The 27,471-nt window shown below is 34.9% G+C and overlaps 1 protein-coding gene and 1 pseudogene across 9 annotated transcripts in view; both read left to right on the top strand.

Moving 5' to 3' along the window:
• AHI1 (Abelson helper integration site 1) overlaps positions 1 to 27,471 on the top strand; it is a 210,232-nt gene that overhangs the window by 51,422 nt on the left and 131,339 nt on the right. For all 9 annotated transcript variants that reach the window (XR_005834379.1, XR_005834378.1, XM_040627827.1 and 6 more), the window contains 6 exons: positions 1,022 to 1,251; positions 3,302 to 3,408; positions 7,960 to 8,078; positions 10,697 to 10,827; positions 12,569 to 12,709; positions 25,419 to 25,615. Coding sequence is in view for 7 of the 9 variants with exons in the window: in XM_040627827.1 (XP_040483761.1) it covers positions 1,022 to 1,251; positions 3,302 to 3,408; positions 7,960 to 8,078; positions 10,697 to 10,827; positions 12,569 to 12,709; positions 25,419 to 25,615 (925 nt within the window). In the remaining 2 variants the exon portion in view is untranslated. The remainder of the gene's footprint in view (positions 1 to 1,021; positions 1,252 to 3,301; positions 3,409 to 7,959; positions 8,079 to 10,696; positions 10,828 to 12,568; positions 12,710 to 25,418; positions 25,616 to 27,471) is intronic.
• LOC103663380 lies at positions 4,212 to 6,059 on the top strand (annotated as a pseudogene).

Raw genomic sequence — 27,471 nt, 5'->3', positions numbered from 1 at the left:
GTATTTGAAGCAGCTGCTAAGAAAACTCATAGAATGTTATTCTTGAATGGCAACTGTATTTTTTTCTCTCATCAATAATTTTGAAAAGGACCTAATTTGCTTTAGTTCTTAGGTCGTAATTAAAAGAATGAACTATAAATCCCCATCCCTCTATTAAAAATTAATATATTTTTCTAATTCTAATAATTTAATCAAACTGTTTAAAATCCACTGTTCCATACTCATTTAGCACCTTTCTGTTGCTAGATTTTGCCTATTTTTACACACTGACTAGAAATGCAGAGTATCTAACGTAACAGTTTTAACCCTTAGGGTTTACTCTTTTGTCAAGACCGTAGCAATGACAGTAATAATTACTTTTTAAAAATTATCCATTATTTAGAGGAAGAGATAGTAAAAATGTTGAACATAAATCGAGTGTTTCAGATAGTCTGTTTTTTATCAAAATATCATAGTTATTTTAATCTTATTTTACTCAGGTATCATACAGTAATTTCAGTATGGCTTTTAAGACTTTGAGATCATGATCATTATCTAGGCTTGGAAATTACAAATACATAGTTAACAAATTATCTAGTTCTCTAAACCTCTACTAGTGAGCACTTTGCAAAAGCAATATACACAAATGGGGACTAATTAAAGCTCTCCCTATATTTTATTTTTTGTGTGTAATGTACTAAATGCACTGTTTTACCAACTATTCCATGTGTGTTTAATCAATGTCAAAAATAGGTTTTAAAAAAAATATCCAAATGCAATTTTTCATTTTACAGTATAGATTAAAATTAGTAGATAAATTAGCCATTATGCTTGATAATAACTAAGAAATAGCTTTGTCAAAATGTAAAGAACCCTGTCCATCAAATATTTGATCACATTATTTTTGATTGTTATGAAATGCAGTTTACCATTGGTTATTGTCATTGCTTACTTAAGTTCCGTTGGCTGTGTTGGTTGTTAGAGAAAGTTTTAGAAACTTCTGCCTTTCAGAAGCAATATATAACTTTTTATCCTTTTCTAGGATATGGAAAAATGAAATAAATAATACCAGTACTTTCAGAGTTTTACCTCATCCTTCTTTTGTTTACACGGCCAAATTCCATCCTGCTGTAAAAGACCTGGTGGTTACAGGGTGCTATGATTCTGTGATACGGGTATGGAAGGTTGATATGAGAGAGGATCCTGCCATACTGATCCGACAGTTTGACACGCACAGGAGTTTCATCAACTCTCTCTGTTTTGATATTGAAGGTATGTCAGAATATATTCCAAATGAAAGCTAGTTGTATGAAGAATTTTGAAAAATAATTTTTATTCACTAAGATAATCTTTTCAAGCTTGAGAGGGATTTTGTGTATTGACAATTGTACATTTTTGGATTTATGTGTATTTTGCAGATCATATGGTAGACCTGGGCACAGATTTAGCAGTGAGGGAATTTTGTTTGTAATTTTAGTCATTAAATTCTGGGGGCACCTGCGTGGCTCAGTCGGTTAAGTGTCCCAACTCTTGATTTCAGCTCAGGTTGTGATCTCAGGGTCATGAGATTGAGTCCCATGTTGGGCTCTGCGCTCAGCATGGAGTCTGCTTGTCCCTCTCCCTCTGCTCCTCCCCCTGCACATGTTCTCTTTCTCAAATAAATTAATAAAATCTTTTAAAAAATCATTAAAGTCATTAAATTCTTAAATATTTAGATTCAACTAATCTTTGCTGTAACAACTAGTCATACGCCAAACTTCATAAATATATTTCATTGGATGGTGATTATCCCCTCAGTAGGCTTCTTTTCTTTTTTTTCTCCAGTAGGTTTCTTTTAAGAGGCTTTTGAGTTAAAGGGTTAAAATGAGGAAGAAGAGGGAAATACCAAAAGAATATTAGGTAGATAGCAGGGAAACCTGTATTTACACTATGTACTGAGTACATTGTGCACTGAGCACCTCTGCATTCAGCTAACAGTTAATAGGTATGTATTTTATAGTTGTCTGAATGTATCTTGAGAAACATTCTATTGTTGGCAATACTTAGGATGTTTCCAGTTTTCTCCTACCATGAACATGATTTCTGTGAATAATATAGATACACACATACACATACATACATATGTGTATATACAAAACTTTGTTGCACTGTTTTATAATTATTTTCTTAACATAAATTCCCAGACCTGAGGTTGCTGAGTCGAACATTTCTGGAGTCCTTGCTATGTGCTGTAATGTTTTAAGTACTTTACATGTGTAAACTGATTTATTCCCCATAAACCCCTATGAGAATGGTATATAGTCATCTTTACATTATTTCAGATACTGATATGTAGACCATAGCTATAATTAGTATAGGATCCAGATCAAAATGACAATACTGCTAATTTATTCAGTGTAACTACAAGAATGTTAAGAAATTGGAACATATTTAGGAAGAGTCAACCAAGGATAGAAAGGTTTCTGCAAACTTTGTCATAGAAGTAGCTCAGATTATAAGTAGATGAATTTCTTCAAATACTTGACTAAGATATCCGTATGTGAAACAAAAAGAAATCAGTCTGTGTTGCTCCAGTAGGTAGCGATGGGACTAAAGCTACCAAAGACAGATATTCTTTAAGAACATTCTAGTATACAGAGCCTTTAATCAGTTGAAGAGCTGCTTTGTAAAATATTAAGTACACAGTTTTACTGAACAACCATCTGTTCATGATGGTGTGGAAGATATTCCTGAGTGAGTATAAAGTTGAATTTGATGGCCTCTGAGGTCCCATTCAACTATAAGATGGTTTGACTCTAAGAATATATGTTAAACTGGAACACCTGTCATTTATCATTTTATTCATTCCATGATCGTTTACTGAGTTTCTACTGGTCTCAGGCATTTTGCTAACAGTATATATTAGAATATAGGTGTTTTTCCAGGAGTATAAAACAGATTACATAGGTTAATAAAGGTGAGCAATATAGATATATATTGGATAATTCAAATGATTTGTTTGGCTGTAGAATTTGAACCATATACAAATGCAATGAGATGCATCTTTCTTTGTGTATTCAATTTCATGTAAGTGACAAAAGGGAAATAAGTCATCAAAAGTAATTCAGAAGAATGAAGAATTCATTTAAAGATAATTAGGATTTGACTACGGTTATATTTGAGTGGGTTTTTTTTTTTTTTACTTTTTTGTTTTCTTTTTACTAAAACACCATTTAATAGCCCTCTGATTCTTTGTTATACTGGGGTGTGTTTTCCCAATTTCATTCTGTTTCTACCTGTGTGTAGCATTCATAAGTGAGTAATTTTATTTTTTTTTAAATAGGTCATCACATGTATTCAGGGGATTGCACGGGAGTGATTGTTGTTTGGAATACCTATGTCAAAGTTAATGATGTGCAACATTCAGTGCGCCACTGGAGTGTAAATAAGGTATAAAATCATATTTGATACTTGGGATTTAATTTTAAAAATCAGGAAAAAATTGAACCACATGATTTTAGAAATAAGACATCAGGACATTCTTTCTCTCTTCTCAAAAAAATTAAGTTTATCTCAGTCCCTACAAAGTCAGTTATGTTTGATTAATTATCTAGTCTTCCTGATGGCTAATTGATGATATAGCAACTTACTGAAATTTTTCATTTTGGCCAATCTTTACTTTCTTATCTTTGAACCTTAATTTGTGATATGGCATTCAGTGATCCATTGCTGGAATTATGCTAAAATGAGGCATATGTTATATTATCATCCATAAGTAATAACTTATATTTTCTGCTATTCATTTTTTTTTTTGACCCTATAACATCACTCTAAAAACAGTTTGCTCAATGTTTTGTTAACAGTATTGTCTTTCACAATTATGTAATCAAAAGTACGTAATTATGAGTCGGGTCTATCATTTACTCACAGTAATTGTTTTTATTTGAATTTTGCTAAGTAGGCAGAAACGAATGATCTTTCATTTTTGGAGTGGACTGTTTTTAAGGTTGCTGGTATATTAAGCAGTTTTATTGGTGCATAGTCAATATTTTTAATTAAAAATACAAAATGAATTATTAAACCTGAGTTTTGTTTTATATAAGTTGATTAGTTTGTCTTTTTTTTTTTTTAAGATTTTATTTATTTATTCGACAGAGATAGAGACAGCCAGCGAGAGAAGGAACACAAGCAGGGGGAGTGGGAGAGGAAGAAGCAGGCTCATAGCGGAGGAGCCTGATGTGGGGCTCGATCCCATAACGTCGGGATCACGCCCTGAGCCGAAGGCAGACGCTTAACCACTGTGCCGCCCAGGCGCCCCTGATTAGTTTGTCTTATATGCTATACTTTTGTTCTTCAGTTTTTTGTTCTTCTATTATAACAGTTGTCCTCATTTGAAAAAAAGACACTCTAAGTGAAAAAGAATTTTTACAAACTTTAGTTAAATCTGTTCAATCTATCAGATCTATTTTAAAAACTGTTTATTCTATTTTTAGTCATTTTCATCTAGTCTATAGATTAATGATTGATGGCTTGGGATTCATGTGGTAGCCTAATTTCACACTCTTTGAAAAGAACTTTCTAATTATATACCTAAGGGACTGACAAGGCACAAAGGCACCTTTTCCAATAATTTGAGTGTACAGTGCAGAGTCTACTGTGTTAAAAATCATGTCTTTCTTTACCTCAATATAGTAACTAAAAGGCAAATTTATCTTCAAAATCTGCAGCCTGCTGGTTTCTCGAGACAGTCCGAAATAAAAAGTTAGAAAATGAGCTGGAACGTCTTTTAGTAGCTAACGCTCTAGGACAAACTGTAGACCGTGATTTCTTACCGGGCTCTCTTCGGGCAGCAGTGTGAGAAACGCTCAGTTACACTCATCTGTCCCTTAAGATGACGTGTCCGTGTGCTGTGCCACACACTCCTTGGCACAGGACGTGAGCTTCAAAACTAGGGCTTTTTTTCATTTGAGTATGACTATGATAAGGAAAAATATAGAGGAAGTCATTAACAGATACTGCAAAGGCTAGCACTGCTGGCACTTTTGCCAAATTCGTGCCTAACACTGAACGTGTTAGACAGTTTTGTGTTTTTCGATTTTGCACATTTGCGTCTGTGTGAGTGTTGCTCAGACCCCCCGCAGTGCATCCTCACCCCCAAACTGCTGTAGTTCAGTCACTGTATGCCCCATCTGTGCTGTCAGTGTTTGACTTTTTTCTGTAACCTTGAAAACGCAGCTGACAGCAGGCCGTCGTGTCAGCCGTAGCCCGGGCGTAGCTGCTGAGACTCGACTGAAGTGTAGTTTGTGCTCTACCTCTTCCGGTGCCAAACCACCTCCGAAGAGGAGACCCTCTCAGAAGAGGGGGCAAAACACACAAGCGGGTCCTCAGAGGAAGAGAAGGCTAATTCAGAATTCTGCCCGAAGGTTAAAGCAGTCTTTCTTCAGACTCCCTGGACTTCAGTCTCAGCAGTTTTCATTTGCAGGGGTTTTTTCTTTCTTTTTTCTAGTAATCCATACAAGAAGAACCTTTGGTAAGTTTTCCTACGTGAGGCTCATCCAGGCAGATTTTCCTTCAATATGTAGGTCTTTCTTGACAACATTAATCAGGTGTCTTCTATGGCTGCCTTAAATAACTATTAAAAAAAAAAAAAAAAAGTCCTGGAGGCTCAGGTGCCCTTAAGATTTGACTGCACCTGTAACTGACGGCCATGGCCGAGGAAGGCATTGCTGTTGGAGCTGTAATGGCCGTTAATTCTGCTTTACAAGAGGTGCTGAAGACCGCGCTCATCCACCATGGCCTAACACGTGGAATTCGCCAAGCTGTCGAAGCCTTAGACAAGTGCCAAGCCCATCTTTGTGTGCTTGATCCAGCTCTGGTGAGCCCATGTTTGTCAAGTTCACGGAGGCCCTTTGTGCTGAACACCAAATCAGCCTTATTAAGGTTGATGACAACAAGAAACTAGGGGAATGGGTGGGCCTCTGTAAGACTGACAGAGGGGGAAAACCCCCATCAAGTCACTAGTTGCAGTTGTGTGGTGGTTAAGGACTATGGCAAAGTCTCAGGCCAAGGATGTCATCGAGGAATGCTTCAAATGCAAGTAATGATTCAAATGCAAGGAATGAACAAAGACTTGATTCTTGCTCCTCAAAAAAAAAAAAAAAAAAATCCCTGAAATTACAATCTAAATAAATTGATCTCAGAATAAGATGCCAGTAACATACCTTCTTTAGGGCAAAGTGGAAATAAGTGCATGAAGAAATAATCTCAGACTGAAATAGAACTTGAAAGTTAATTCTATACTAACTTTTGAAGTCATAAAAATTAGAAGCTTTTTTTTTTATATTATGGTAAGCAAAAACAAAGTTAGAAGTTGTGTTTTAGGAAGTGCTTATTTGCGCATCACAATGCCGGATTTCGAGCTGTACTACAAAGCTGTGATCACCAAGACAGCATGGTACTGGCACAAAAACAGACACATAGACCAATGCAACAGAATAGAGAACCCAGAAATGGACCCTAGGCTCTCTGGGCAACTAATATTTGGTAAAGCAGGAAAAAACATCCGGTGGAAAAAAGAGTCTGGTTCCACTTCTCTGTGAATAGACTACAAACCTTTGACTCCTGCACTTCAAATGGGCGAATTGTAGAGCATACGGAGTTTATCTCAATAAAGCTATTTTAAAAAGAAGAAGGAAGAATGTCTGGGACACACTGATGTGGGGCTTGCTCTCCCTGTGGCAGAGACAACAAGGAGTGTGTGGAGAGACGCTATGTCTGCAGAAGAATGAGGCTGTGAAATTAAGGTGAACGTGCGTTCTGAGCAGGGACAGCAAAGTGAAGTCCAGACCGCTGTTCATGAGCTTGCACCTGCTGCAAAGTCAGCAGGGTGGGTGCGATCCCCGGGACCCACCCGACAGCTCCCCCGTGATGGCATCCATGGTTCTGCGATCCTGGCGTCATCCCTGGTGGTTTCTCGGGAGTTGTGACTGCACTTCCAGATTGTGGGACCCCCCGAGGGTCCAGACTGTTGCATCTCTGTGTCCTACATGTAGCTTTTGCCCTTCCCCTCGTCCCCCTTTGTGTCTCTCTGCCCTCTTCACACACACACACACGTGGACCCATCTCTTTTACCGACCTTCACTTACTTACGGGGGGGACAGCCTGTTTCCCAAACCCGTCATCATGTTCCCGACATTTATGTCTACAGCCACCACCCCTAGGCTGGTCTCACATAAGCAGCTCACCTCTGCCCCTTCACTTCCAGTCCCTTAAGGGACAATGAGCATAGTGCTGTGCCCAGTTCCAGGGCTGGCATGCTAGACAGCGGTGTAATGTATCATATGGGTGTGTCTCATTCTAAGGAAAAAGTACTACGTAAAAATCTGATCTTATAAAAGGAGTAAATTTGGGGGTGATTACTCACAAGCATTAAAAAAATCACTGTGACAAATAATTGAGACAATGCTTCTAACTTACGTGCATTCTGAAGTTTCTTGATAAACACCTGTTATTCTTATTGGCGTTGTTCCCATAAGTTTGTGTTAATAACACTTCACTGGACAAACTGAGGTGAGGGCATCAGAGGGGGGTGGGGGAATGGGATAGACTGGTGATGGGTAGTAAGGAGGGCACGTATTGCATGGTGCACTGGGTGTTATACGCAACTAATGAATCATCGAGCTTTACATCGGAAACTGGGGGTATACTGTATGGTGACTAACATAATAAAAAATCATTAATTAAAAAAAAAAGGAAGTGCTTATTTGCGAATACACTACAAAAATGCTGATTAAATGTGGCATTACATAACAATAAAAAATACCATGAGCTTTATTTTCAACCTATAACTGAAGTTACTGGGAATCCTTTTGCTAACCATTTTAAAGGATCATTTAAATTGCAATCAGAAATGACTTAAATTAATTTTCTGCTCTAAAAGGAGCTTCATATTAGACAAACTGTATGGTGATAATATTTTATAATCTTTTTTAATCATTTTAGGAAATTAAAGAGAGTGAGTTTAAGGGGATTCCCATAAGTTATTTGGAGGCTCATCCGAATGGAAAACGATTGTTAATCCATACCAAAGACAGTACTTTGAGAATTATGGATCTCCGAATGTAAGTATATTTCAGTATTGACAGGTTAAGCACTCATAGAATAAGAAATGAGTTAATTCATACTTATAAAATGCAGCTATGGTTCTCACATAGACAGTTTTTCCCCTCAGAGGACATCTTACAGTGTCTAGAGGCATTTTTGAATGAGACCAGAGATACTGCTAGCCCCCCCCCCCCACAAGATATGCCTTAGAGTATCTTTTATCTCTATGATATTGGTATAGCATAGTATTCCCATATAATACTGTAACAGAATGAGATGGCTTTTGATTAAGATAGCCTTGTTTTCCCTATTTTGTCTTATTTCTAAATAAGGAAAGGAAATTTCCTTAATGTAAAAAGCAGAAGCAGAGTTCTGGAAAAACCAGCATAGTCCTCTGGTGTGCTTTTGTTTTGGTGTTAAGCATACCAATAAAACAAATGAGAACTCTAGTTTTATTAGATTTCATTGTGTTTAGAAACGAAAACGTGATCTATAGTATTTTATTCTGCAGTTATCTTGCAGGGCTAACTGTTAAGGCCTTCAGTGTTTATGGGGAGCTGTTTAGGATACTGATATCAGTGCTATGGGAAAATGATTAGCAGAGTAGTTCATCAGGAGTTTATAATCTAGTTATGGTGCCTCCAAAATAACACAAAACATTTAATTAGGCTAAATTGTGAGATCTTCTAAGACTGGAATCTGCTTATTCTTCTTTTATACATAGTACCCATGTCATGCTTGAGAGATAACAAGTACTTGATATGTATTTTTTTAATGACTATAAATACTTAGTAAAGGATTATATCTTTCATGGCAAGAGGTAAAGGTAATGATGGCTATACTGTAGTCTTCTGTTACAGGCTCTATGGAGAGCCTGGCCTTTGAGCTCAATCTTAAAGGATGGATAGAATTTAGACAAGATAGAAGTTTGTCAGGAAGGTGGAAAACAAGAAAAGCCTGGAATAAAATTCAGAAGTAGGATAATAGAAGTTGTGTTCAGGGCAGGGTGAGTCTGTTGGAACATTAATTTCTTGACAAGGAGTGTTGAGAAAGAATTTCTTTTAGAAATAGAGATTAGTGCCAGGTTTTAAAAGGCCAGGCCTAAAGAATTTGGTTATTCGCTTTTTAAGTAGTGTATAGTATTTGGCTTAGAATACTGCTTGGGCTCTAGAGGCAGACTATTTAGAGTCAAATACTGCCTTTTCCATCCCTGACCAACAAATTAACCATTCTGTGCCTCTCTTTCCTCCTCACTCAAATGGGGGAAATAATATACCAAATTCATAAGGGTTTTGTGGGTAATAAGTTAGTTTACACATGTAAAGTACTTAAAACATTACACCATAGAGCAAGGACTCCAGAAATGTTTGAGCCAGTAGCCTCAGGTCTGGGAATTTATGTGAAAATAATTGTAAAACAGTGAAAAAATGTGTATATACAAGATTTGCTCATGGAAATCATGTTCATGGTAAGAGAAAGCTAGAAATTCTACATCCTAGCTGTTGTCCTATAGTAGAAGATTTCTTAAGGTATGTTTAGACAATGATATATACCTACTGAAATGAATATATAACCTATATTTTCTGACACAGAGGGCCATTATTCATGATATATTGTTAAATGGGGGAAAAAAGCATATAATGGGACACTGCATGTAATGTCCTCTCTGTAAGCGAGGGATGATGATAATACTTACCTGGCATATAGTAAGCACTAAAATAATGTTAGCTAAGGTTAAACATCGCCTTCAGCTCAGGTCGTGACCCTGGGGTCCAGGAATCGAGCCCTGCATGGGGTTCCCTGGTCAGCAGGGATCCTGCTTCTACCTCTCCCTCTGCTGCTCCCCCTGCTTGTGCTCGCTCTCTCTCAAATAAATAAAATCTTTAAAAAATAATAATAATGTTAGCCATTATTCACAAAGAAAAAGTCTAGAAGGTTATATACCATATTTAATAGATGATTTAATATTATCTTTGTCTAATATTCCTGCAAGGATCCAACTATTCATTGTGTGATTTTAAAAATCTATCACATGGGAAAAATATAAAAATCTTGTACATTTTTAAGTAGCCAACTCAAATGCTACTTCCATAAAGTAGGCCCTCTCTTCATAGCTAGAAATAATCACTTTGGGGATGAGTGGGTGGCTCATTTGGTTAAGCATCTGTCCTCAGCTCAGGTCATGATCCCAAGGTCCTGGGGGGACCGTGGGGCTACCTGCTCAGCGGGGAGGCTGCTTCTCCCTCTCTGTCTGCTCCTCCCCCCCCACTCATACTCTCTCTCTCCCTCTCTCTCTCTCAAATAAAATCTTAGAAAAAAGAAAGAAAAAGAAAAAAAATTACTTTTATCCAAATCTGCAAAGTACTCATTTTGTTCTCTTGTGACACTTTCTACATCCAGTTTCTGTTTTATATTGATGCATTCCTTCTCTCTCCTGCTATATTACAAACTCCCTGAGCTCTGGGACTCTCTCTTCTCTATTCTGCATCTACTGTAGAATGTCTCCCATGTAACAGATTCTCAAAAAATTGTTTGTTAAATGCAAATGAAGTATTTAAAAGAAAAAGCTTTTTTAACTGCCAATCTTTTCAATGGGTAAGATAGGTTACATTTGTGAAATCTTTTTTGTTTGTAGATTAGCAGCAAGGAAATTTGTAGGTGCAGCAAATTATCGGGAAAAGATTCATAGTACTTTGACACCATGCGGGACTTTTCTCTTTGCTGGAAGTGAGGATGGTATAGTATATGTTTGGAACCCAGAAACAGGTAAATATTTCACTGATATTAAAAAATGGGGGGGGTGTTTTAATTTTTGAAGAAGTGTGGGAACTACCATGGAATAATTTTCAAGAAAATTCTGATTTCAGGTTCTCAATTATGGTTTTCAAAATGGGAGAGCTGATAATGGGACTCAGTTACAGTCTAAATTTATATTAAATTCTCTGTCTTTATTGTTTTGATATCTTCATGGATTTAGAATTTCACATTATAATTCAAGGTTTATTCTTTCCTTGCCTATAATGAGATATTAGCAATCTTAAGAGAAGTATTTTTTATCGTGGTTGACATACGATTATATTAGTTTCAGGTGTACAACAAACATAATGATTCAACAATTATATACATTACAAAATGTGCACAATGGTAAGTGTAGTTACCTTCTGTCACCTACAAAGTTATTACAGTATTATAGACTATATTCCCTATGCTCTATTAAGAAAAGTACTTAGTTAGGATTGTAATGCAAAATACAGAATACTTATGACCTGAATTTGGAATGTAAGTGGGTATACAAATGGCTAAATATCTGTAATATATTTTTTATTAGAAATAAACATATTCCTGTCAAAGTTTTGGTGTCTGAAACTTAATAGCAATTTACCTGGTGCACCTGACTGGCTCAGTTGATAGAGCTTGAGACTTTTGATCCTTGGGGTCATATGTTCGAGCCCCACATTGGGTATAGAGATTACTTAAAAGTAAAATCCTTAAAAAAGATAAACAAAAGCAATTCACCTCAATTACTATAGTTCATGTTTTCCCAATACAATAAATCAGTACATTGGGAAGTTCATTTGTGCCTCATCTTTGTTTTTCAAAAGAAAAGCTAAAACCACATAAACATTTTTTAGCAATAAATTGAGAGAATTTTATAAAATTTTAAATATCTGTAATCAATAGTATTTGGTTCACTGTATTTATACTCTTGATTTTTTCCCCTAAGGTTTTATTTAAATTCCAGTTAGTTAACGTACAGTGTGATATTCGTTTCAGGTGTGGAAGTTAATGATTCATCCCTTACATATACAACACCTCGTGCTCATCACCGCACATGCTTTCCTTAATTGCACATTCTCTCCATCTTTCCTTGAAGCGTTTCTGACTCGTCGGTTTGCTTAGGATTTTTTTTTTCCTTACTGTGTTTTGATACTTCAGCATCAGTTTGGAAGTGTCAAATCTCTTTTCTCCTTCAATAAACTGATCTTGGTTTTTTGCTTTCTGAGTTCCAATTTTCATAGGTTCCTTAGACCCTCTTTCAGCCATTAATAATCATATGTATCTTTAAAGCAGGTAGTAAGTGGGTATACAAATGTCTCTGGGAAAAAAATAGAAAAATGAATTCCCCACCAAACCTCCTTCAACAGTGTCGTCAGTTTTAGAGCCTGCAGTTCCTCCCAGAGTTCTCCCTGAGTTCTTTGTTATTAGTTGGCATTTGCTCAGCTGTCAGATCTCAAAGTCAGGTACTTCTCTCCTGCTAAGCTCTTTTTTTGTGTGTGCCTTGAAAACCTCATTGAAGAGGTTGGGGTGAGAGGTAGAAAGAGTAGGTCTAACAGAATGAAAAATAATTATTCAATATCAAAGTTACTCGACTATAAGTAATGAAGGTTTTCATGTAAATAATGCGAGCTTCGTTATTACTATAACTATTTTTAGTGAGTTAAAGAATAATCGTCTAATGAGAGATATTTGAAATAGTACAAATTATTGCATGTCTTTTCTTATTTAGGAGAACAAGTAGCAATGTATTCTGACCTGCCATTGAAATCACCTATTCGAGACATTTCTTATCACCCACTTGAAAATATGGTTGCATTTTGTGCATTTGGGCAGAATGAGCCAGTTCTTCTGTATATTTATGATTTCCATGGTAAGTTCACTGCTGATAAGAAAAGAATATTTTAAGTAACCTTTACTTTTAGGCCGAACCAGGAATCATGAGCTTTGTGAAAACTATCAACCTTTGTATTAATAAAACTCTCTTGAATATATTTTAAGACACAGATTAAATAGATTATATTATTATTGTGTTATAACATTTTATTTTTCCATAAGCACTATATGGAGTTTAAATGTCAGCAAAGGTACACATAAATGATTGTGCCCTTTTCTTGGAATCACAGAAAGGTAATCATCACTTTCTTTCTAAATTTAAATAAATAAAATTCATCTAAAAATTATTTGAGAGTGTGTTAACTAAATTTAAAAGGTAAACAATATTTAGGCAGTAGGGATCTTTAATGTTTTCAATTGAATATTTAGTTTCTTATTCCATGTTTTTGTTTCTCACTAAAGCACATACTTGTAATAAGCGATAGTTTTAAGAATTTCTTAGCCTAAAAGGAAGGTAAAACATCAAATGTCAGTGAAAATAAGATCTGGAATTAGAAACTTAATGTCTTTTTCTACTCTAAAATTACGCTATTCTGTTTTTCTGTGAAAAAACAAGGAAATAAAGACTCTGGATACATTTTTCAGGAATAAGATGGTATTCTTAGAATTATTTGGATTTGTGCTGTTTTCATACATTTCTTTAATTTCTGTCCTGAAATTAGGATTTCATTTTTCTGCACTGTATGTACTCATGGTGCTGTCACTCCCAAAGTTGCAGTTCCATTTTCTTTATATATTAAATCTTGTTCAAAAATAAACAGTCATCATTAGTCTCTGATTTGTTTAGGATGTCATGTATCATCATTCAGTGTTTTTGCTAAGCTAGGATGGCTTACATACAATATCTTAAATGCATAAATATACAAATACATATATATATAGGTGACATTAACATGGGATTATTTGGCAGAGAGTCTTAAAGTTAAATGAAATGTGAGTGGTAACATTTATTGTGTTAATATAAATATTGGTTAGCTGTTCATTGGTTATTGGTTAATGGTTGTGATAAGTGCTAAATTATCAGACAGATAAATTCTAAACCTGAAATTGTTGATCATTATATGGATTTTATTATGCTCTTCCAGGCAAAATATATTAGAAAAATAAATATGTAAAATTGTTTCTCTAACACATATTCACACCTGGTGTCTAGTTCAAATACATGTCCTGAAACAGGCTGTTCTTTGTGTGCACTCTCACTCTCCACATGGAGGGGAGTCACACCTAGGTGCCCCATCCGCATCACTGGGTCTAGAGTAGCAGGCAGCACGGTTATTTCCTCAGAACCTTTAGAGCTTTCACAACACTCGCTATTTAATTCCTAATGTGCTTTGTAAGCTTTTGAAATTTTCACTACAAAGGCAAGTGGAAGTTCCACTCTTTTTCTTTCTTTCTTCCGTATTTTTTTCTGTCATTGATGGAGGGTTTCCATCATTAGGTTAGCCCACTTGCGTTTGCCAATTTGGTTTTTAGACAGTAGGCGTTTAGACCAAGAAGTCCATTCTAGAAACGTAAGCAGAAAGAGCAAAGCATTTTTAGGAGTTTAGAAGCAGAGGTTTTAGGTTCAGTTCTGTTTCTGTAGTGACCTTGTGCAAGCCTCTTGCCTTCCTAAAGCTCCATTTCCTCATCTGGTAAGTGGCACCGCGACTCTCCACACCTATGCTACCTCAGAGAGCCATTTGTGAGGATACAGTGAGATAGGGACTATGAAAGTACTTTGTAAATTGATAAGGAGTATAATAAAACAAGGAAATAGGTAAAATGGGTTGCTATCATGCGCATTTAACCCATATATACTTGATTTTATGGGAACTGAGGTTTTAATATGCTGATAAGCACCTCTGTATGAAAGGGAATTGAAAAAAAGTTTTTTCCCCCTCTTTTATTCATTCTGTTGGCAGCCTTTTTTTTTTTTTTTTTTTTTTTTTTTAGAGTGTGTACCTTTCTGGGTCAATTGTATTAGAAAATAAATGCATGAAGTTAAGGACATTATATCTATGCTGTATTAATATAGAAAAGGAAGGAATTCAAAGTGTTTCAAAAATAAAAATGTTCAAATAGTACACATGAAATTAAAATTATTTTGTATCATGATTTTAGGACACAATTTTCAGTATACTAACACCTTTACAAACAAAACTCAAAATGTTTCAACACATTTTCCTAACTCTTTGCTGCCTATTTTTAAAATGAGGAAGCTCAGGAAGAAGTTACATAATCCCAAGCAATCCAAGATTTAGCACAGTTCTTGTGAATGGTATATAGTCAGAAGAAAACAAAAAGTTGTTTTAGACTCTAAAGTATTTTACTCATTAAATGCAAACCATAATCATCAAGTCAATAGTATTTAGATTTTTCATTAAAACTTAACAGTATTTATTATTAATCTGTTATAGGTTTACCTTATATTTTATTTTTAATGCAGGGATATTTTGCGCAAACTTTCTTGTCTGAAAATAAAGTTTACGTGTATCTTTACATAAATGTTTTTAGTGGTATAAAATTTGAAAGATGTAGGATGGTTACATGATTTTTAAATAGTATTTATCAGAGCTCCTCATACATTTAGGTATTTTTCAAGGAAAATGGAGCAAACTCATTTTTTTGGTAAGTTAAATAAGCTGCGAATGAGACCACAATGGTAGCTAAATGTATCATCTATCTTTCAGTTCTAGCAAAATCTGTGAAGAGTCAGCAAGCGTCTTTCCCTGTTAAGCATATGTTCAGCTTGTGGTCTTTTGGGTCTTTCATTTTACTGACTTTTTGCTTTTTTTGGTAAGAAATACAATTTTTACTTTCAGAAGGCAGTTTTATTTGCCTGATGTTGAAAGGGTTAATCATCTAGTAATACAAAATTTAGTCACAGAGTACCACAAATAATGTACTTTTAGGATTCCCATAATAACAGAGTGCTAGTCAGAAGAAACGGCTTCTGCTGAATTAAATTTATGAAGCTAGACTTTAGCAGTTAATGTTCTGTTATTAATATTTGTCTCCATCTCTAGGATCCTATTGTACATGTAATAATAATTATAACTAATACTTTCAAAGCACTTTCTTTGTTCCTGGAACTGTTTTAAGCACTTTACGTATATTTACTTCATTTTTCATGATAATCTTAAGAGATAGGTCCTATAATTATCCTCATTTTACATGAGCCAGGGCTTGGATCCATACAGGCTGGACTTGGAGACTGTGCTCTTATTTGCTACACTAACCTGGCTTTTTAGGAAATTTCCTCAAGTACTAGCTTCTGATTATCTAATAAGCAAACCTTTTTTTTTTTCTATAATACCATTTATTTTATGCCTAATATGTGATTTCTTTGTATTATCTGTACTTTGAAGGCAGCAGAGATGGAGGCTTATTCATCTTTTTATTACCAGTACCTAGCCTGAATACTGACACACAATGAATATACATGTAGTATTTTAAGTAGGATCAAGAATTAGTTTGGGAAGTTCTCAGCATTATTTGATAATCCCAGGTGATGAGCCTAATTTTCCACTAGGTGGCAGTCTCTTCTCTGAATCAGTGTTAACCCTGGGGTACTTAGAGGATCTTAGGCGAGACAGATCTTTATTGAGCATCTGCTGTGTGTCAAGTTGAGCAGGGCTGTAAAATCCAGGAATCAGACTCAGATTACCAAACTCTTTTCCAGTCATTTGTGCTTCCCAAGTAGTTGATTACATCTCTAGAAAAATTTTAGTTATACTGAACAGCAGTCTCTACCATTGACACTAAATGTGATTTTATTTATAGAATTCATATTCATTAACAACCACCTACGTTGTTGTTGTTGATAGCTTTATTTTTCACACTGTAACGTACTTATCAGAGTTCAAGGTAATGAATACCTTAAGTCCCTATAAAATTTTTGTTCTATAACTTGCTCATTGACCAGAATCCCATGGTGTTTACAATTCCTTATGTCTAACATAGTACCTGGTATATTACTGATGTGCAGTAAGTGTTTGAAATAAAAATTACAAATCCTATAGAATAGCCTTTCCCCCTTAAATTTTATAAAAATATGGAATGAAAGTCATGATCAGTGAGTAAATTGGGGGCTAATAAAAATAGTGGTAGTAGTAGCTAACGTTTATCAAACATTTACAGTGTGTCCCCTAATCTTATGAGCATCTTACGTACGTTCTTCCTCACAGTCCTTTCAAAACCCCACAGGGTAGATGCTATTATTATCCTCGTTTTGCAGATGATGAAACTGAGGCACAGGGAGAATGAGGTAATTTACATAAGGTCACACATTTGGTAAATGTTAAAGTTTACCCAGCTGTCTGAGTCCAGAGCCCTTACTCTTAAAACACTAAGCTAGTTATTTAGTTTTTGCCTTTCCTATTTCATGAAGTAATTTAATTAAAAAGGTGGCCAGATATTCCTGTGATGAAGTGTATTGTTTGTTTTCAATTTTAATATGTAGGAGGAACCCTTAAGACTAAATGGAACTTTGATTATCTAGTATTATTAATAGTTCACTCTTTCACAAATGTTGAAGATAATTATAATGCGTTAAGCAGTTGTATTCCCAGTATAATCCAAAATATGAATTATCTTTATTATGTAGCATTCAGTTTTAATGTAACTAACTTTATAACATTTTTGCAACAAGATAATGTCTAGTTGAAATTAATTTAGTATGCATAGTTGTCTGTATAATAGTGTTCTTAAAGTACTAAAGATGAATGATTCAGAAACAAACTCAGTTACTACAATTCTCATACTTGGATAAGATTATTCAGTTACATGGATAACTGATTGTAGGTCATAGTTGAAGTATCTATTTTTAGCCTAGTGGAAGAATTAAGAGATAGAAATGCCATATTTGAAGATGTGCTTAAACAACCTATTTCTTGGTCATATCCTGAAGTCTCCATTTTAATATTCTCCACATAATGGATACTTTGATTTGAAAGGCTGTGTCATTCCAGGATTCAGGACAAATGAAAAACTGGCTTTGAACATAAACCAGAGCTCTGAATTCCTCATCCAGGCATTTTTTTAAATGCTTATATTCGTGTTTTTTAAAGCGCACCAAGAAGGAAGAGTGGTACAGTGCAAAATAGCAGTGTGGTGGGAAAGGTGGAGTAAGAGTTAGCTCACTGGGGTTCTAGACAAAGTGCCATCACTTTCTGTTTGACCCTGGTCAAGTAACAGCATTTTTGCATCTGTTTTTTAACTTGCAAAATCAAAATACTTATCCTGTTTTATCTCAGTGTTTCATCGAATGCAGAAATGATACTATAAAGCATGGTATGGAGTAGGAATATATGAAGAGCTCGCGAACCAGGCTGCAGTAGAGAAATCCTAGCTGTTTTTTTAGCAATGCACATGTCACACATTGAGTTGAATAGCATGATGTGTGAAAAGTGATTGATAATGGAATAGGAAATCAGCAGGACAATAGTATGTACTTCCGGGATTTGGAGATAATTTATTATATTTTGGTGTTCACCTAACAGATTTGCTGAATGATGGTAGATGCTCTTGCTTTTGGTTGGCTTTGAGCCATGAGTTACACTTTCTTGTTAGAAAACTTTGGACAGTTTCATTAGTAACGCAAGTTCTCCTTTACATATTCAATATGCCAAGGAAATACAAAATAACTAACAGGCCCTGAATATACCCAGGCTACTGGAGTCGAAGTGGTCCTCAATAGAATTTCTCTGGTCCATCCACACAGTATGTTAAGATTAGCTGAAGCAAGGAACAAGTCAGGCCCTGTAAAATACAATTAAAAAAAGAATAAGTTGTAAGCCCTTGAACATTTCTTGTCTTAGTCCATTCTGACGGCTATAACAAAATGCCAGCACCTGCATGGCTTGGAAACAACAGAACTTTATTTCTCACAGTTCTGAATGCTGGGAAGTCCCGAGATCAAGGCATGGCAGATGCAGTGTCCAGTGAGAGCTCACTTTCTGGTTCATAGATGGCACCTTCTAGCTGGAACCTCATACGATAGCAGGAACAAGGGAACTCTCTGAGGCCTCTTTTAAAAGGGGATTAGTGCCCTTCCCATTCCTAAGGGCTCTGCTCTCATGACCTCCCAAAGGCCCCACCTCCCAGTACCACCATTTTGGGTGTTAGGACTTGAACATGGGAATTTCAGGGGGACACAGACATTCAGACCACAGAAATTCCCTACACATAGCAAATGCTAGAGGAAGGCAAGGAGGTTGCTGCAGAAGTGCTGAATGCTGGGAACCTAGTGCAGTAGACCTACCAGCTTACAGTAATGCTATAATTAGAAATAGAATCATTTATAAGTAAAAGAATTAGGTATCCAGTAAAATGACTGTACCCATTAACAGAACTGTGTCTAATAATGGGTCTTGAACAAAGGGATTAAGTGTTGAACCAAAAGGAAATCTTACTGTGATATAGTATAAGAGAAAGAATATTTTGGTTTTTTTAGTTGTACTTTGTTATAAAGTCAATAACATAAGTAAACATAAGTTTTAATAATAATGTATTCACTTCAAATGCAAAGGGCTCTGGATTAAAATATCTTATTTCCTCTGTTCTTCCTCCTAGAAAGATAAAAATCTCCTGCGAAAACCACGTTATTTCTTATAATTGTTTAAGGCCAGAGCATACACAAAAGCACTGAACTTATTATAAATCAAAATTTGATTATCAGTTGTGAAAACATTTTACGAGTTTTTTTTAATTATCTAAAATTGAGAATCCCCAGTTATAGCCAGTTGTAGGTAGATTTGGAAGTAATATGATGGGCATAACATTCCTTTAAGCAGATGTAGTTGCCACCTCTATGTTCTCAGGCCCTTGTGGATGCCTCTGCTACGCCAGTTAGCATAGAGCAGTAATTTCTTTTTGACCTCCAAAAGATTCAGACCCCAAGAGGGGGCCAGTGTCTTTGTATTCCTAGAGCCTGCTCTAATGTACTCCTCAAAAACTGGTGGATGGGTGGGTAAGACTGTTCAAATTTTGAGTTTTATCAGGTTAGGTTAGAATTTTAAATGTACAAAGTTAAATTAGCCAAAGATGAGAAAATGACTAAGTGAAGAAATACAGTTGTTTAATTGCAACATCATATTCCAATCATGGCCTATGTAAAAATGTTTTAGAAAGCTTTGAAATGTTAGAAGCATAAAGCATCAATTATGACCTATTTTACAGTGAAATATTCTATACTGTGTTACACAGATAGATGTATATAGACGTGGAGGGTTAGGGAGGGGAAGAATGCAAGAACTTGTAAGTAGCTTCTTTTTCTAGTATCTGAGAAACTAGGTCTTTGTGAATATTTCTGCAGATTTTTTTATGGCTGCCTTCACAGCACTAGGAGTGTTAAAGTAAGGTATTAATGTGACTCCTTGAAATCCAGTCAGATGGCTTTTCTATAGAAAATTCCCCTTAAACAACAGAAACAGGTATTCATAATTGTTTGAGGTTTGTTTCTGTTATCTGCATCCCTGTAGGCCATTTCAGTTCTTTCTGGAAGGCATCAGAGTACTGCAAAAAATAAACATTTAGGCAATGCATTTTGTTATTTTTTACCAGTTTAAAAAAAAATCCTTTTTAAAAAAAATATAGTACATATTTAGCATAGTGGAACACTTAGAAAATACAGTTTGGCAAAAAGAACAAGATAAATATCAAAATCCTGCTATCCTGCGTAACTGTTGCTCGTATCTACGTTTATGTGCTTCTCTGCATGCCCACTCAGAGCTTAATGTGAAATTGTGGTTGGCAATAGGTAACTAGCAAGCACAGAAAAACAGGGAGTCAGAAAATGCTATTAAATAGTCAAATCGAGCTTTACTTTCCATTTGTAACAACAAAAAACAATGAAGTAAGGCAAAGATCATGAAACATAATTTTCATCTGTTGATTGATTCATCCCTGGCTCATCTACTGTTAAGCTTTCCAATTTCCAATTCATAGAGCACTTTTCTTTCAGCTTCAGTTTTCTCTTGTTCTTTAAACAATTTTTGAATATTTGGGAGTAAATTGTCAGAGTGCTGTGAAAGGAAGTCCAAAATAGGTACTGAAAAATAGCAGTCAGAGCCACGAAAATCTAAGCAGAGAAGCAGCTACACTTCCATCTGAGAACAGTAATCGGTATTGAAGAATGAACATCTATCTGTCTCTGGAAGGGTGGATTGTAAGCAGGTCTATTCCCTCAGTAGTGGTCCCTGGTACTTACATCATCAGGATCTGCAGGGAGAGAGTGCCCATTATTATTGAGCTGTGCTTTATTTAGAGTGTGTAAATGAAGTCGGGCATGAATACAGTGATCAAGGACCCAAAATTTTTTATATGTTCTATCTCAAATTCATGGCTAGTGCAACCAAGGTTGGTGACTAAAAAAAGTGATCATCCTTTTTTATATTCATTATATTGCTTTATAAACTATTTTGCCTCCAATTAGTAATATATTAGCAATATTTCATCATGGCAATTATACTTCTGTATATAATTTTAGTGGCTGAATTCCCTTTCATTAAATGAATACACCATAATTTATTTAAGTGGTTGTTGTACAATTCCACTGTTACATATTTTTTCAGTACTTTAAGTAGTACTTCAGTACACACCTGGCTACTCTTACTCAATTTGTTTCCTAGAAAAAGTATCTTGAAGTATCTGATCCATTGGGATCAGTTAAACAGGCAATAAAACAAAAAGAACCCATCACTTTCTAATTTTCCTTTTTTTTCCCCCTTATTCCTTCTTCTTGGTGAGGTTAAATATATTTTTTATAGGCCATATAGTTATTCTTTTGTGAATTTTCTGTAGTGGTCCTCTGCCCATCTTCTGTTAGATTATTTATTTTTAATTTGTTTTATGGGGACTCTTTGCATGTTAAGAATATTAACCCCCAGAGCACCTGGGTGGCTCAGTTGGTTAACTTTGGCTCAGGTCATGATGTCCAGGTCCTGGGTTGGATCCCACATTTGGCTCCTCACTCAGCAGGGAGTGCTTGTCCCTCTCCCTTTGCTCCTTCTTCCACTTGTGCATGCGGTCTCTCTCTCTCTGTCTCAAAGAAGTAAATAAAATCTTTAAAAAAAAAAAAAGAATATTAACCCCTTTTATCACTAGCTTGTCATTTGCTTTTTTTAGTGTGATCAGCTTTATTAAGGTATAATTGACATGCAATAAACTGCATATATTTAAAATGTGTGTCTTGATAAGTCTAGACATATTTAAACACTTGTGAGGCCATCATCTCAATGAAAATAACGAACATATCCATCATCTCTAAGTTACTTTATGCTCCTTTGAAATCTCTCCCTACCTTGTCTTTCCCCCAGGCAATCACTATGAATTAATTTCCATTTTTTAGAATTGTATATAAGTGAGACCATTTATACCATGTACTCTTTTTTGTCTGGCTTCTGTCACTCATAATTACTTTGAGATTTATCTATATTTTAGTTTTTATCAATAGTTCATCCTTTTTATTTCTGAGTATTGTTTCATTTTATGATTGATCACAGTTTGTTTTTCTGTCCATCTGTTGATAGGTTTTGGGGTTGTACCCAGCTTTTAGTTATTAGAAATAAGCTGCTAAGAATACTCATCTACAAGTCTTTGTATGAACACGTGCTTTCATGTCTCCTGAAGAAATTCTTAAGAGTAGAAGGGCTGTATCCAATTGCAGATGTCCATTTAACTTCTTAAGAAGCTGCCAAACTGTTTTTAAAACAGTTTTAAAACATTTACCCTTCCTACCAGCAGTGTGTGAGTGTGTCAGTATCATTGCCTTGCTAAATTTGAAGTGGTCAGTCTTTCTAATTTTAGCCCCTCTCATAGGTATGCAGTGCTATTTCACAGGGGTTTTAATTTGTTTATCTTTAGTGACTAATGATGTTGAGCCATCTTTTCATGTACATATTTGCCATCCATTTATCTTCTTCAGTGAAGTGTCTGTTCATATCTTTTGCCCATTTTTTAATTGGCTTGTTTGTTTTTGGACTATTGACTTTTAATTAAGAGTTAGGTTTTCTCTATACAAGTGATGCTCAATTAGATATATGATTTGCAAATATTTCCCCCAGTCTTTGTCTTGTCTTCTAATTGTCTTCTTAACAGTTTTCAAGAATAAATGTTTGAAATTTTGATGAAGTCCAAAATTACCAATTTTTTTCTTTTATGGATTTTTGGTTTTGTATCTACAAATCTTTGCCTAATCCAAGCTCACAAAAATATATTCCTGTGTGTTCTATGAAAGTCTCTTTATGGTTTTAGGTTTTACATTTAGATTCATTTTGAGTTATTTTTTGTACATGGTATAAGGTGTATATCAAAGTTCATTTGCTCACATATGAATATACAATTGTTCTAGCACTATTTGTTGAAAAGACTATCCTTTTTACATGGAATTCCCTTTATACCTTGTCTATACATGCTAGGCTCTTTTCTGTTCTCTTGATCTATTTGTTTATCTTTATGCCAATAATGAAGTGTCTTGATTACTGTAGCTTTACAGTAAGACTTGAAGTCAAGTTTTGTAAGTCCCCTTTGTTCTTTTTCAAAGTTGTTTTAACTCTTCTAGGTTCTTTGCATTTCTGTGTGGATTTTAGAATTTGACAATTTCTCCAAAGGTGAAGTGCTGGAATTTTGAGTGGGATTACACTGAATGTATAGGTCATTTGAGGAGAATTCGATATTTTAACAATATTGATTATCCCAACCCTGAACATAATATATCTCTTTATTTTAGGTGGTTCTTCAGTTTCTCTCAACAGTTTTGTAGTTTTCAGTATGCATGTCTTTCGCATCTTTCTTTTTTTTAAGAATTTTATATATTTTTGCCAGAGAGAGAGAAGGAGGTGGGGAGAAAACGAGCGGTCGGGGAAGGGGCAGAGAGAGAAGCAGGCTCCCTGATGAGCGGGGAGCTCAATGCGGGGCTCAATCCCAGGACCCTGGGGATCATGACCTGAGCCGAAGGCAGACGCCTAACCGACTGAGACACCCAGGCGCCCTCACATCTTTCATCAGTATTTCCCGAAGTATGAAGTATTTTTATAGCATTGTAGATGATATATATTTTAAATTTTCAATTTCTGACTTTTTGTTTGTTACTTGAATGTAGAAATACAGTTATTTCTGTATGCTGATCTTGTATCCTGGAACCTTGCCTAAAGTTGATTATTCGTTCTAATGGCTTATTGTTTAGATTCCATTCAGATTTTTTACACAAAGTGGGGCCAAGACCTGAGATTAAGCGAGTCTCTCCTTAAATTTTCTTCCTCGTGTACTTCACTTGCCTCACCATCATCTTAGCTCAGCATAGACAATTCTAGCTGTAAAGAAAGACACTTTTATTTCTTCCTTTATACATTCTGTCTGCTTTTTGGTAGTTTCAAGCAGGAGGGCAAATCTGGTCCTTTTTACTCTTATTTTGTCCAGAGATAGAAGAACTGTTTTACTAGTCATTTGCTTTTGAATTTTGATTATGATAGTTTTTTTTTATTTTAGTCAAGACTTTATAAATGTTTACGTAGCAAAATCTGTCCATCTTTTATGTTGACAATTCTTAACATTTTCTGACTCATGCAGTCCTTTGACAAATAATCTGATAAAAGTTACGGATCTGATTTCCAGAAATATTTATACACATTCGTATTTCTGTATGTAACTTCAGTAGTACACAGAATCCCTGAAAGCTGGTCTATTGATTCTGTTACAAATCTTGATTATATCAGTTACTTTTCATGCTATATTTAGAAAGGCCTTCTATTTAAAATTATATAATTAAGGAAATAACTTTTTAAATGATCACGGTATATTTTTTCTCCTTTGTTTATTCAAACAGGTGCTTACGAATTTTCAAATTCCTTTATTTTAAATGATCAAATGAGATAACATATGTGAAAGCTTTCTAAAAACCATAAAGTGCAGTATATATGCTATTGTCCTTGCCATTGTCATCATCATCAAAAACATTCAGCCTTTTGACCATCTATTCCAGCCTGGAAATTAAATCCAAAGAAAGAATTATTTTAAGAAATAATTTAAACTATGAAAGTACTCCTACACACATGGTCTGTAATGAGGGAAAGCAGAAAACATTGTAAATATTCGATAATAGGAGAGTGCATAAATAAATAATAGTGCTTCATTAGATGAGATGTAAAAGATTTAAAAATGGTAATTACATAGTAATAAACATATGAAAGATGTCTGTACTTAAATTGAAAAACTTTACATTTTATTCACATTATGGTATCTTTCATGAAATGTACATATGCATAAAGATTAAGAAGGGTATAGAAATATGAAAACAGTTGTTTTAGGGAACTGAGTTTGTAAATAATTATATTTATTATTCTTGCCTTTCCTTTAATTCTATTCTGTTATGCCTTTGATTTTTTATATTAAATGTTTTCTGTATACATATATTTAAAGTTAGGCTCCCATCCCAATTTGTTATTTACCAGCCGAGAGATTGCCATGGCCTTCAAGGCTCAATTAAATACTGCCTGACATAAATTATATATGAAATTTTTTTTCTTTCTTTATGCTTTTATAGTATTTAAAAACTTCACATTTTGTCAGTCATGTTGTCTTCTTACCCAGTTTTTAAAATGTATTATGCAGTCTCTGATCATTTATTTAATGCTACAGTTTCATGGCTTAATTATTTCTTTGTGCTTTTGTTGTATTCACTTGAACTAATTATGGATTTATTTTTCCAGTTGCCCAGCAAGAGGCTGAAATGTTCAAACGCTACAATGGAACATTTCCATTACCCGGAATACACCAAAGTCAAGATGCTTTATGCACTTGTCCTAAACTGCCTCATCAGGGCTCTTTTCAGATTGATGACTGTGTCCACACTGAACATTCTTCCATGAAGATGCAGCAAGTGAAACAGAGACTGGATTCTGTCACAGTATGTCTAGTGATTTTATGCAGTTGAGAAGTTGGAAATTTTAAAACTATTTTGAATCTGTTTTACATTGCCGTGCTAATATTAATCCAACAAAGTAAGGTAGTTACTTAAAAATAGGATTTCTTGTGTTTTTACAGTGCCTTTGTAGTGTTTGTTCTAACATCACTCACTGCAGTAAATAGACCAATTTAGGATAACCTACTTGCTTTCCTGACTTGGTATTTCTGTAAAAACCAGCCCAAGACCTGTTTTGCTGTTTAAAAATGGAAGTGTGTGTATGTGTGCATATGTACAACACACGCAAACACAACAAACGCACCAACCTGGGACAATGTTTACATAAAATATGTTAGGAACAGCCTCCTTAATGTGCAAAACTAAACAATAAAGAAAAATAGACTTCAGCAAAGAAATGGATAAAAGAAATAAGCATGTACTTCTGGAAGGAGTAGATATAAATGTTCCTTAAGCATATCTAAAAGGTCTGTTATCTCACTACAAGAAAAGAAATGCCGCAAAAACCAGGTGTTGCCCATAAAACTGGAAAATAGATGATGAAAATGAGAAGGATGTTTAGTTAAAAATATTGTGCTATTTATTGTTAGTTATAAATTACTACACAGTCTTTCTCAAAGATAAGATGTATTGAGAAGCCAAAATATCCTTAAAAATATTTATGCTTTTTGACCATAATAGTTCCTTTAGTTAGAGTTAGCCTTGAGCTCCCTGAAGACAGGGACTGTGCAGACTTGTTCCTTGTTGTGTTCTCACCTTTTGGCACAGTGCCTGGCACTTAATAAATATTATCTCTTTCTCTCCTCCTTTGATAGGAATCTTGACCAGTTTTAAACCAAACATATTAGGAGCTACGCTGAAGTACCTTTAGTTATGATTGTATTTACTTTCTCTCCTTTTCTTTCTTGAGGAAATTAGAAGTCCAGGTGTATCAGACTGCCGGTTTACTTGGAATATAGGAGAAATATTTTTATTTTTCTCTGCACAAATTTTAGAATATATACTATAAATTAATAAGTTTATTTCAGTGTTGTAATTCTGTGTATTTTAACATTTTAATTTAATTGAATAATGTATGATATTCCAGATTTTAAAAGGAAGTAGAAATAGATAAATTGAGTTTTATAAATTAGAGAAAAATCTTTCTTCGCTAGGAAAAAAAATACTGTCCTTGTCTAAAATTTTACATGACAAAATGACTTTGCAGATTTAAGAGAAACTGACTCATGGATAAATAAAAGAACAGGTTTCCTACAATCTCTTGATCTTCACACTGTAAAACTTAACATCCTGGAATCAACTCAGTCTTGTAGCTTTTCTTTTCCACCATCTTACATAGCTGTCATCTTCAGATAAATGAAAGGATATATGAACAAAAGAAAGCAGATGTAAAGGAAAAATCAGAAAGATATTTTTTAAGATATGAAATCAAAGGCATGGGGAAGCACACTGGTAATTTATATAAGAGAAAAATTTCTCTTAGAATCATTAATTTATTTAGCTTTTACCACATCTTTTTTTTTTTTTTTTTAATTAGAGTCTCTGTTTGCATTGGGATTGAGGTAGGTCAAGGCTGCCTTTGGAAATGAAAGCTTTGTTTGCTATGTTTTTTGAAAAACCATATTTTTCCCATGTTGAGACAATTCACTGAACTTTTTTTCAAATGTTAGCTGCAGTGTTTTGGGGTTTTTTTCATAATGTATATAGAACATATGGGAATAAAAACCAAAAAGTTATCTTTATTCCCATAGCAGCCCTATCCTTTTTATATTTTGCCAACATTTTTTGACTGCATTTTTACCTTTTGTCACAATGCCTTGTTTCCTGTAATTTTTTTTTGG

This window comes from Ursus maritimus, unplaced genomic scaffold, assembly GCF_017311325.1.
Source record: "Ursus maritimus isolate PB19 unplaced genomic scaffold, ASM1731132v1 scaffold_13, whole genome shotgun sequence".
In the NCBI taxonomy this organism is placed as follows: Eukaryota; Metazoa; Chordata; class Mammalia; order Carnivora; family Ursidae; genus Ursus; species Ursus maritimus.
Note: the sequence above shows the minus strand (reverse complement) of the source record. Positions and strands in the feature narration are given on the sequence as shown.